The 12,583-nt window shown below is 39.9% G+C and overlaps 1 protein-coding gene across 8 annotated transcripts in view; it reads right to left on the minus strand.

Annotated features, from left to right (window-relative positions):
- Window positions 1–12,583, minus strand: part of NEK11 (NIMA related kinase 11) — a 170,319-nt gene that overhangs the window by 66,994 nt on the left and 90,742 nt on the right. For 7 of the 8 annotated variants that reach the window (XM_084620358.1, XM_084620356.1, XM_084620360.1 and 4 more), the window contains exons 11-12: window positions 12,175–12,268; window positions 11,151–11,289 (exon numbers count right to left, since the gene is read on the minus strand). In XM_084620358.1, coding sequence (XP_084476484.1) covers window positions 11,151–11,289; window positions 12,175–12,268 — 233 coding nt within the window. Of the gene's footprint in view, window positions 1–9,292; window positions 9,626–11,150; window positions 11,290–12,174; window positions 12,269–12,583 lie in introns of those variants that run through there. The other variant, XM_084620361.1, reaches the window with a different exon arrangement.

Genomic DNA, 12,583 nt, shown 5'->3' on the forward strand with positions numbered 1-12,583 from the left:
GATGGGGGGCTGCCAGCCGTGGACAAAGCAGGTGGCCAAACGACGTTATAGGGGAGCATTGCACAACTTTAAACGAGCATGTTCTGTAATGGAGCAGGGACGTAACATTGAAACAACATTAAGTGAGAGGACGTTAAGTGGGGAGTTACTGAATTTACATAATTTGTGAAGATATTGAACAGAACCAGACCCAGAACTGATCCCTGCGGGACCCCACTTGATACAGTAACTCCTCGATTAACATTGTAGTTGTGTTCCTGAAACATGTGACTTTAACTAAAACAATGTTAAGCAAATCCAATTTGCCCCTTAAGAATTAATGTAAACGGGGGCGGGGGGTTGGTTCCAGGGAAATTTTTTTCAACAGACAAAAAACCTATATTATATATATATATACACACAGTATAAGTTTTAAACAAACAATTTAATACTGTACACAGCAATGATGATTGTGAAGCTTGGTTGAGGTGGTGAAGTCAGAGGGTGGGATATTTCCCAAGGAATGCCTTACTGCTAAATGATGAACTAGCATTCAGCTGAGCCCTCAAGGGTTAACACATTGTTGTTAATGTAGCCTCACACGCTACAAGGCAGCAGGAACGGAGGGAGGGGAGACAGCATGGCAGACAGAGACACACACTCTGTGTGTGTGTGTGTGTGTGTGTGTGTGTGTGTGTGTGAGAGAGAGAGAGATGCGCATTGCCCCTTTAAGTACACTGACACCACTCAAGTACATTTAAAAAGATCAGGAAGTTGAGACAGCAGCTGCGGCCAGCAAGCTCTCTCCGTCCTGAGCCCTGTTGTGTTCCCAACCTGCTCTATATGGAGAAGGGGTAAGCGGGGGGCAGGAGTAGGGGGGAGGAGGACACCCTGACATTAGCTCCATCTTCCCCTCTCCCCTGCACAGCAAGCAGGAGGCTCCCGGGAGCAGCTCCAAGGCAGAGGGCAGGAGCAGCACATGGCAGTGGGGGGAGGGACAGCTGAACTGCCAGCAATGGATAGCCTGCTGGGCGGCTGCTGCACAGGGAACTTAGGGAAGCGGGGAGCTGATAGGGGGGCTGCCGGTCCACCCTGGTTCCAAGCCCCCACCAGTTAGCTGCAACGGGCTGCTCTTCCTTCAAGCAGTGGACAAAGCAGGTGGCTGCCAAACAATGTTATAAGGGAGCATTGCACAACTTTAAATGAGCATATTCCCTAATTGATCAGCAACGTAACAATGAAACAACGTTAACCGGGATGACTTTAAGTGAGGAGTTAATGTATATCCTTCCAGCTTGACTGGAAACCACCGATAACTACTCTCTGGGAATGGTTATCCAACCCGTTATGCACCTACTTTATAGTAACTCCATCTAGATTGCATTTCTCTAGTTTGTTTATGAGAAGGTAATGTGATACAGTATCACAGGCCTTACTAAAGTCAAGATATACAACATCTACCGCTTCCCCCTATCCACAAAGTTTGTTACACTGTCAAAGAAAGTTTTAGGTTGATTTGACATGTTTTGTTCTTAACAAATCCAGGCCATTACTTATCACCCTATTATCTTCTAGGTATTTGCAAACTGGTTGCTTAATTATTTGCTCCATTGTCTTTCCAGGTACTGAAGTTAAGATGTCTGGTCTGTAATTCCCCGGGTTATCCGTATTCCCCTTTTTATAGATTGCCACTATATTTGCCCTTTTCCAGTCATCTGGAATCTCGCCCATCTTCCATGACTTTTCTAAGATAATCACTAATGGCTCAGACATCGCCTCCGTCAGCTGCTTGAGTATTCTAGGATATATTTCATCAGTTCCTGGTGACTTAAAATCATCTAACTTTTCTAAGTAATTTCTAACTTGTTCTTTCCCTACTTTAGCCTCTGATCTTACCTCATTTTTACTGGCATTCATTAAGTTAGATGTTCAATTGCTATTAAACTTTTTGGTGAAAACAAACAAAAATGTCATTTAGCACTTCTGCCATTTCCACATTTTCTGTTATTGTTTTACTCTCCTCATTGAGTAACAGCCTTCCCTGTCCTTGATCTTCCTCTTGAATCTAATGTATTTGTAGCATGTTTTCTTGTTATCCTTTATGTCTCTAGCTAGTTTAATTTCATTTTGTGCCTTGGCATTACTAATTTTGTCCCTACATACTTGTGTTATTTGTTTATATTCATCCTTTGTAATTTGACAGTGCTTTCCTAAGCTTACACAGCACTGCATCAGCAGTACAGTCTCAATATAGGTTATCAAATATAGCAGAGAACGGTTCCAAAAAAGCATCCTATTTTGTCAAAAAGTGGATTGCCCTGCTCCAAAAGGGGCAAAGCCCTGTGCAACACTTCCCCTGTAAGTAGGCTCATCTATTTTGCCTGGTCTATGTGGTTACAAGTGAGTACAGAGTACGAAAAGCAAATGGCGCTGGCTCAAAAATCCCCTAAACTTCTGGTGATCACCATCAAAGCATTCAGGTAGGAGAACTGAGGGATCCTGCTTGAGTGAAGGAGGTCCCCCTGAAGCCTGGAGTGTGGCAATTTCTCCGTAGGAATGAGCAAGTTGTTTGTGGAGCAACTGATCCTCTGCTGAAAATTGAGTCACTTGAGTCCACAGTGCTAGATTCCTGGTCTGAAGTTAGTTAACTTGTTTCTGGAGGACTAGGGCCGGGGGGAACTGCTGGGTAGCAGCAAGCCCTCCTCCTCCATTCAGGTACCATGAAGTGTGAAGCCTAAGCAGGTCTTGGCAACTGTTAGGAACTGGAACATAGGTTGTCTGGCCTAATGGTCAGGAGTCAAGCCAATGGTCAGAACTGGAGTCAGAGTCAGGAGTTGAGCCAAGGGTCAGAGCCCATGGTCAAGAGCGAGGCATAAGGTCATGAACCAGAGACAAGGCAAGGATCAGACATGGAGTAGGAGCAAGGCAGTAAATAGGAACAGAATGGGAGCAGAGCAGGAACCAGAACAAGACTGGATGCAGATTGCAGGAGACAGGCAAAGAGTGGTGTCCAATGTGGCAGCCATCGGGAGCCTATGCAGTTGCTCAGGCAACCCACCTGGGTCTCTTTCTGGCTGACATAGTGTGTGCAAGCCAATCAGATGCCCCAGACCTTGGGTGTCCTGACAGGACTTGCTGTGAGACCTGACCTTTCAAGATTAGTGAGGTGTTACTTTGTCTGTCTCCCTTGGTGGTGACAAGGGAGTGTCGGAGCCCAAGGTCCCCCACAGCATCAGGTTCTACACCCTTTGAAACTGATGACCCTTAGAGCCTTATGGGATGTTAACACATTGGAGAGGGTTCAGAGAGGAGCCACAAGCATGATTAAAGGATTGGAATATGTGCTTATAGTGGTGAGCTCAAATTATTTAGCTTAACAAAGAGAAGGTTAAGGAGCAATTGGATCCAATTTATAAGTACCTACATGGGAACAAAAATTTGATAATGGGCTCTTGAATCTAGCAGAGCCACAATCCAATAGCCGGAAGTTGAAGCTAGACTAATTCAGACTGGAAACAAGGCACACGTTTTTAATAGTGAGTGTAATTAGCCATTGGAACAATTTACCAAGGGTCCTGGTGGATTCTCCATCACTGCCAATTTTAAAATCAAAATTGGATGTTATTCTAAAAGATCTGCTTTAGCTCAAACAGCAGTTGATTCAGGGAAGTCCTTTGGACTGCATTATACAGGAGATCAGGCTAGATGATCACAGTGTGGTCCCTTCTGGCTTTATAATCTATTAATCTATGAAAACAAAGGGACAAGCCCTCTTCAGCACTCAGTCCAAATCATGTATCTAGGTACTGGAGATCTAATGAGGGGTAAAGAAGGAAGAAATTCTTCCCCCCAGGCTGCAGAGTTGGAACTGGGCATCTCTGCAGCCAGCACTGCAGCCTAAGGCCCAAATTCAGAAAAATCTTTAAGCATGTGCTTAACTTTAATTTAATACAGATGGTTTTAAATACATGATTAAATTTAAGCATGTGCTTTGCAGAACTGAGGTTGGATTAGGCTCCATGGCCCCAGAGCCCCACAGGGATGAGGTGGAAGGGGGTGGAGGAGAAGGGAGAATCAGAGGATTCATAGCAGCAGGAGATCTACTGATCCTAACACATCCACAAATCAGCCCTGGACAACAGGGTGCATGAATCCTTCACTGTATACAGGAACTGTGCACCTCCTTGTACATGCTTTGTGGGCCAAATTCTGTTCTTTTACACCAGTATAAATCTGGAGTAATTATTATCTGAAGAAATATTCTGGATTTCCTCTGGTGTAACAGAGAAAAGAGCTTTGTCCTTTCAATCCCAGGTTAGATTTTACCCTATTCAGAGTCTTCATATTCCTTTCCCTATTTAGAAATATACCATGGGTGGGTTAACTGTGTTTGCATGCATGGGTTCATAAATACTTTTGAAAAAATAATAAACATTTGTTCCCCTCTTGCTTACCGTGACCTTTCAGCTGTGAAATTGATATGAATGTAAAGTGGCACTTTGAGCCAAAAATAAGAGTACATGGCTTTAAATTTTCATCGCTCTATCCATTTTTGTCACTTAGATGAATCACTTTGTTGTAAAGATGAAATGATAAGACGGATACAGTTTGGCGAGCCCAGAAATTAAATGTGAGTGTATTTTTCAGTAATAGCAGAGAAGCACCACAGGAGTCTCACATGAGGACTACAATGAGTGTGTGTTTGTAATATACTCTTCCTCATTTTCCGTTTTTATTAAAACCCAGTTCTACTCCTATTTATGCTAATGGCAATCAGGAGGAACTTTACTGAGGTCAATGCGATTTTAGCAGTGTAAAACTTATGTGAGAAGAGAATTCGGCCTTTTGCAGAATAAGCATTGTTCTTCTCTATATCTAACACTACCACGCCATTCTTGTCAACCTACTCGGTACGGCCTTGCAAAGCCATCACCTACATTGTCATCACGCGAGAACATACATCTTCTATCCACAGTAGCCGAACAATAAAATATTAAGGGCCAGATCCTCCACTGGTGTAAAACAGCAGAGCTACACTGACTTACATCATATTACACAGATGTAAATTGAGTGCAGAATGTGGCCTTTAGCATCCAAGCCCTTACTCAGAATCTAATTAGGCAGGACAATGGGCACCTGCTATTCTAAAGAAATTATCTTTATACTATTCTAGATGAGTAAGAAATAAAATAATATTACCTTACATTATATTTCAGTAGCTTTCAAACAGAAGAACGAGAGCAGAAGCTGCATTATATATCTGATCTACCTACCTAGCTATATGGGCCAAATTCACACTGGTGGCAGAAAAAGGCACCAGTTATACTCCCCGTACCAGGAGGCTGACTGTGCTTCAAGGAGACTTTTACTCTTATTTTATAACAGCTTTTGCCCTCCTCTATAGATAAATTCCCACTCTACTCCAGATGCAGCTGTACGTGTTTCAATTCACTCCAGATGCAGACGTATTTCATTGTTGGGAACAGCTGGATGGATAAGGGGAGTTTCACTCTTGTTTTGTGCCATCTTTTGCCCTCCCCCACACATAAAGTGGCCTCTACTTACCAGCTGTATTATACAGCCAGTTTTGTTTTTATTCTGATATATTGCAGTTTAGAGGAAAAGTACTGTATATACAATCAAAAGACATCTAGCCATACCCAGAAAACATTACACTGCCATAATTCACATGATACAAATTGGGATGCTTTGTTAAATGAAACAAATCAAAGAGAATAAAAAAGAGAATAGTAAAAACTAATCAAAACTTCAGAAGATATGGGCTTTCAAAAACAAAAAGCAAGTCCATATCAGCCAAATCATCCCCACGTGGTTGTTCTTCCTTATGATCATGAGAAGATGGGGATGGGGGGGTCTTTGAAACGTATGTACTTGTAACAGAGGAAAATATGCATACACGATTACCCCAATACACATTTGTCCCCATAATCTACAAAATGAGTTACTTAATATACAGGGAATATAAAAAAATAATTAATGGATATGGGCTGGAAAACTAGTATTTCTGGATGGGAAGTGGAAAAATAAACACATGCAAGGGGAATTTAGGCAGTTACAATGCAATTATCTGAGTTGAAATTTGGCCAGGACATGAAATCTATAGAAAAACTAGTAAGATTTCTGTTTTCATTTTATTTAAATGGCAAGTTGTGCAATGGTTCAGTGGAGTTCCTTTGCTTTCTTTTTTCTAATAGGTCAGAATAGAGCTGGAATAAGTAAATGCAACTTTGTTCATCAGCAACATTATATATAACTTAAACAGGAGCAAATAATAAATATTCAGTTACTTTACTTTTAATACTAACAGTGATTAAATAAAGAGCAAAGCATATGCACACAATCCCAATGTAAGATTTTGTCTAAAGTTTTCATGCCTTTCTTTTAAGCAAAGAAATTAGAGATGGAAAAATCCTAGGAGATTATCTGACAATGCAAAATATTCTCAGCTGCTTTGCTTAGCCTGTTTTAAAGTATTCAGATGATGAATGACTCCTTACTTCTCAGAAAAATATGATCAGAACATCAACATTTCTCACTGAATACTAAATTCAACTATATTATACTTCTTTCCAATAATCTCCAATTATCCAAGTTAACTGGGCACTGAACTTGGAAGACATTATCAATACTAAAAGTATCAGCTCAGAAGAAAACTATGTTACATGGAAACAATTTCAAGAATAAAAAAGTTGTTTTATAACTCATTAATTATTGTTTTATAAATCATAAATCCTTTGCACTTATTCAGCAAATTCTACACTTTTGAGTGGGCAAGGATGCAGCTGATCTACACTGGCCTGGCTACAGCTGGCTGAATTGGTGTAACTATCAATAATTAATAACAATGTTTCTTTCAGTAAAATACCCCAAAGCAAATTATTTTGCTCTCTTGTGTGACTCTGCTGCCTCCTGGTAGAAAGAGGAAACAACCTGTTAACCCAGACTGGTGAGTGAAGATGCATGAATTTTAGTGACGAAAAACACTTATTAAAAAATTTAAAATTTTTAAAAAAATTAAAAAAAAATTTAAAAAATTTAAAAAATTTAAAAATTAAAAAAAAGGTCTTCTGATAGTTTTGTTAACTTCCACTGGCTGCAGGGCACTCTCACTGAACACCTACCAGGGTAAGCACTATATTTTACACACTGCAAACCTTTAAATAAAATTGGTCAAAATGGCTAAATCTTCTACTACAGCATGGGCACAAAAATGCACCTACATATTGGGGCTGTACTGGCAGAATCCTACAACCTGCAGATTCAATGGAATACAAACACATCTGTCCATAAACCACCCAACTTACTAATGCTGAGAGCTACTACATCAGAATGAGGTCTCCTAAGCCTGCAGGTTAATGATTCAGGGAAAGAGAGACCAGTCCACTCCCTATTGGCTTTCCAGTGAACCTTGACAACACCATCGCAGGCAGGTTTCAAATGCTTCCCATCTCTGCCAGCAAACTGACTGCAAAGGGAGCGGGACACAGATGCAGATTCCAGCAGGTAGTTGAAATAAATTCTGCATAGTATATACAGTGAAGATTCTCTCATTCTGGGGTCAGTATGCCTAATATTGCTTCCCAGAAGCCAGACTCTTTTCTAGCCTGTATTCCCATTTGTAGAAACTTGCATATGTCGGCAATGCCAAATTTTGCCTCCCAGTGCACAAAGAGGAGTAAATATCAGAGTTCTGGAGATATGCTTGTTACAGACATAACTTCGTCCCTTTATCTCCTTTGCACAGGAGCAAAGAACTTGGCTCATTAAAAGAAAATCAGTATAATTTGTGATTCACCTCATTTGTCGCTTTTACTGCCTATCAGCCTAAGACTGAATTCCTGTCTACTCAAGTTTAACCAATATATTTGTATAAGATTTTCAAAGTGCTTTCTGTAAGCTAGAGCCCATATTTTTTTCTCTTTAGTTGCATTCTGCATTCTCTGCTGAGTAAAAGAGGGTGGTACAGAATATGTGCACAAAGCCACTGAAGTAGATAGGGGAAAATGACAGAATGTCAAGGCATACTGGCAGCCACAAACCGCTCTAGCTTAACAGTAGACATCTGAACACTTGGGTTCAGGAGTCATGCTCTGAATCAGCTGCAGTCCCGCGAGCCTCAGATGATTCTGCAGCAGTCCTGGTCCCTAAGTGAAAGGAATAAATTTCCATAATTCATCTGGATGGTGTAGTAAGGAGTGAAATGTTGGAGAACTAATTTAAATCTTCTCTTGTTTAAAAATAATATTCAAATTGCCATCAGCATCCTTCTATATAGCGGTGGCACTAGGCATAAGCAGACTAAGCAATTGCTTAGGGCCCCAAGAAGCTAAAGGGGGCCCTGATTTAGCATTACCCCCAAATACTGTTCATCTTATTTAACATGGACTTTTTAAAAAGCAGATTACTTTGAGAATTTTTTGGTCTGTGGCGATAACATATTTTTAGGGGGTGGATGAAAGATAAGGGGGACCCCAAAATATTCCTGCTCAGGGCCCCCAAAAGGCAAACATCACCTCTGCTTCTATAAACAGTGTAAGAAACTGATTATTTCTTCACAGTTCTGGAGAATTATGTCATTTTACAACGATTCACTATCTGTGTGTAACCTGATTTTGAACAGTAGCATGATGTAGAGTCGACTTGATAACTAATGTGTTAGACGTTTTAAGAAGTGTGGCTTTCTCTGCATCTAGCTCTACTTGCTACCAGTTTGCAGACTGCAGTGAGCATTTAGTTAGACCCCATTCATCCTCTGAAAAAGAGAATTGCTTGAAGACGAAATTGGTCAGTTATTTGTAATTGCAGGTAATTCCTGTGCCTCAAGTGAAATGAAAATCATTTTGACAGGCATACTCACAGGTAGACTAGCTCGCTTCATGAAAGTTATATTCACGGTGAAAGCAATTAACTGGTGTGGATTTCTCTAGCAAGCTGAAGCCTCATTTCATGCTTGAGCTCGTGATCACCAATGATCCTGTGTTTGTTCATAATTTTAATTAACTTCAACGCTTTGGGTTCCCCCCCCCCAGCTTTTAATAGATGTACCTAATACTTCAAAAATTTGATTGAGTCTCCATGCCACTTACAGCTGAGGTACTAATTAAACTAAATCTTCCAACTCTCATTGGATGATCTCTCCTAGTGGAGTACAAGTATTTCCTACAGTCATCTGGATTAACTTTCAATTAAAGCGTAAGAACCTCAAAAAGTCATTGTATAAACTTGTTCCAAGTTTTTTTTTATTTTTGTGCTCTATAGTATATTGATACAAACATAAATTTTATTGTGGAAATATAGTTTCAGCAGAAAATTGCAACTTGAAAATTAACAGCAGCTGGCCAAACTTTTGAATGATGGGGGTGTAAAATTAGGTAGTGTTCCTATGCTCTCAATGAATCCTTATCATAAGTACCCATCAGATTTATTAACGGATTAACTCTAAAGATAGACATAGATTTCCTCCCCGCTCACATGCTGTTCCGCATCTGCTTCTTCCCTGGTACACTCCCACTCACAGCCTCATTTCCATTGCTCCTTTTTGGTCTCCTATGTGCAACTGTCTCTCTCCCCTGGACGTACTTTCTAGCAGCTGTGTTCTCTCTCACACAGAGTGTCTCTCTTGTTACTATGAAAGAGCAAGCCAACCATGTTAGGCATAAATGCCGCTACATTGAAAATTAAAAGCTATTTTCTATTTTTTTAAAAAAGCAATTTTGATGTTCCCAATTAGGATTTTAGATATATCGAAATAAAAAGTTAACATTTAAACCCAGAGCAACCAATGGAAAATAGTTTCAATAGTTTTCAATATTAATACATTTAATGCAGACATTTACGTATAAATATTACATAAATATAGAGATATCTAACAAACACTGTTTTAAGAGGCTATAAGTCACAGTGAATATGTCACTCTCATTAACCACATGGGTCAGATTTTGTGAAGTTAGTACATCACAGAAGTGATATATAATTTAATTAAAACCTTTGAACTTTTCGGATATAGACCTAAATAATACATGAACACTTCATATACATGCTCCTTTTTTTATTTTTACACTTTATGGGCCTGATCCAAAGCCCACTGACCTCAAAAATCACATCTCTTCAGTTTGACTTGGAGTTTGGTTGTTTCAGTCCTGTTCCCAGTGGAGAGGCACCCACATCACAAAATCTGCCACTACAAATTGCCCCTAGTTTGGAAGTCTCAGCAGAGAGGCCAATGACTGAACAAGCATGAAGACGGAACTACTTTGATCCTCGAAGCAATTCCTTACAGGTCACGGTTGAAGCATATGGATTGGACACTTGCACTGTCACTGTCCTGGCTATAATATGCCTATCCTGTGAAAAAATGGAAGCCTTCGGTCCCCAGGATTTTTGACCTTTCACCAGTACAATAGGCACACAAAAAAAGACAGGATCTGCTTTCTAAGCATTAAGAAGCAAAGTGAGTTACCATTCTAGAAAGAAACAGAACACATGTGTGTGCTATCAGAAATATTATACTAAAAGAGAGTACATTACTCTATGTAAAACTTTATTTTCAGTGTGCCAGGTACGGAAGCCTGAGCTTTCCCTTTGCTCATTCATTCACAAGCAAAGCACATGTTATATAGATTTTCATGACCCCAGGACAGTGACTAAGCATTTTAGGCCAGTACAGACAAGCAAGGCTCAAAGGTTTTTCATCTGCTTTTCTCACTGTGATACAATTTTGGGGTACAATCCCAGCACACATAGCAAATGCACATATCCTAGGATAATCCTACAGTCGATTTGCAGCTGGGAGGATAACTGCCGAGCATAATGCTGTTCCAATACCAATCACCTGAAGGTGTGAAGATGAAAGCTGTCCATTTCTTAACCCAGCCTCTCACTTGGAGGTGGAGTTCACCACCTTTTGATACTCCCAGTTCCCATAGGCTCAAAAACCATAAAACCCTCATGTTTCTACACTGCAGTCCCATATTCAGCATCCATCCTTCCTTCTCTTGTAGATTTTTAACTCCTTAGCAACCCTGATTGATTTTTACTGAAATTTATCTGCTATAGGTTAACCAAAGGAGAAAAAAATTAAACCTTGCCCTGTTTATATGAGGTTTCAAATAGAAAGTGGATTAACTTGCCATACAGTTTCAAACCCTTACCGTGCTCCACAGGTTCAGACATACAGAGCCTGCCCGGTGTCTCATTTTCACTTGGTTCTTTATGTCCTATGGATATGTAGTCCAGTGCAGTAACTGGCTGAGACTGAATCAGATGCTTTGAAGTCTGCTCATCAGATGCCTTATTTGAAGCAACATTAGTAAATATAATCAGTTAGAAACCTCAGCATGACCACAGTGTAACAGATACTCTGATCTATACAACTGCTGGGTACTTGTAATGAGCAGTCACTTTTTTAAAAAGGACTTTTTAATCATTTTTTAAAAACTGAGCACCAGCAATTGTTATTTCTTAAAGACAGATTAAACATCACTATTTCACTAGAGACAGTGGGAAACAGAAACATATTTGCATGCCAGAGAGAAGCTATTAAACGCTAAACAAAAAGGCATAATTTCTAGGATGCGTGGATTGACTTTTTCAAACTATCTTTGCTGCATCTGTGATGAGCTGCAGAGCTGGTGCTAAACTGACTTATTTTCTCTTACAGATACCTTCAGACCAAATAAAAGCTTGCCTGGGGAGACACTCTGAGACTTCCTTCTTACTAAAGTCTGGGTGGAAAATTCAAAGTAATCTTCTTAACTAAATAAATAAAAGGAAGCAGCAGCCCTGCCAAAGTATGGTATTTTAGAGATTACAGTCTTAACACTATCTTGAAAATGAATTTATTTTGAACTATGACTTCATGTGGGGGGGAAGCAGAAGCAGGCAGTAGAGTCCAAAATTTCAGTGCATATGTTTGGTTTTAAGAATTAGTTTAAGAAAAGGAAATGATGCCATGGGACTGATAAAGACATCTGTTGAAGTGTACCTGAGTTACTGAAGGAACTTTTTCTCAATACAGAACCAAGTTCGACTGAGTTTTCTAGATTTCTATGCACAATCCAAACTACATAGCTGGGGCCAAGATTTGGCCCACAATACTGTAGAAGTGTGAGAAACTGAAAAGTACTGTAGTTTGAGTGTATGTCTGAAACACCCTAAGGGTGAGTTCATACTTACATGAAGCACATCTATACTCAATTGCTGAAAGTTACGGGACCTCAGTTCTTGCATTCTTTTGAGGTTTTCTTGATATTTTTCTTCTGCCAGTTGTCTATAAATAAAGAGTACATTTATTCAATTTTATGTATCACAAATACCATGCAGGAGCTTCTACAATAAGGTACTACTGCTTATTACACATACATAAATAAATGGAAAAGTACATTCTATCATAGGGCCACATGCTCAGGTGTGCACAAAGGGCCTCTATTTATCCAGCGGGTCTTGTGTGGATGCATCTAGGTAGAGAGTTTAGTCCTTAGTTACAGAATTTATAAAATGTATCTTGCCTGCTTTGTATAAAAGAGCCATGAGGTTCCAAATTGTTGGTTCCATACAAGAACCTGGTCAACTCAATAGAACTTAA

Source organism: Lepidochelys olivacea, assembly GCF_965140295.1.
Source record: "Lepidochelys olivacea isolate rLepOli2 genome assembly, chromosome: 2".
Classification (NCBI taxonomy): Eukaryota; Metazoa; Chordata; order Testudines; family Cheloniidae; genus Lepidochelys; species Lepidochelys olivacea.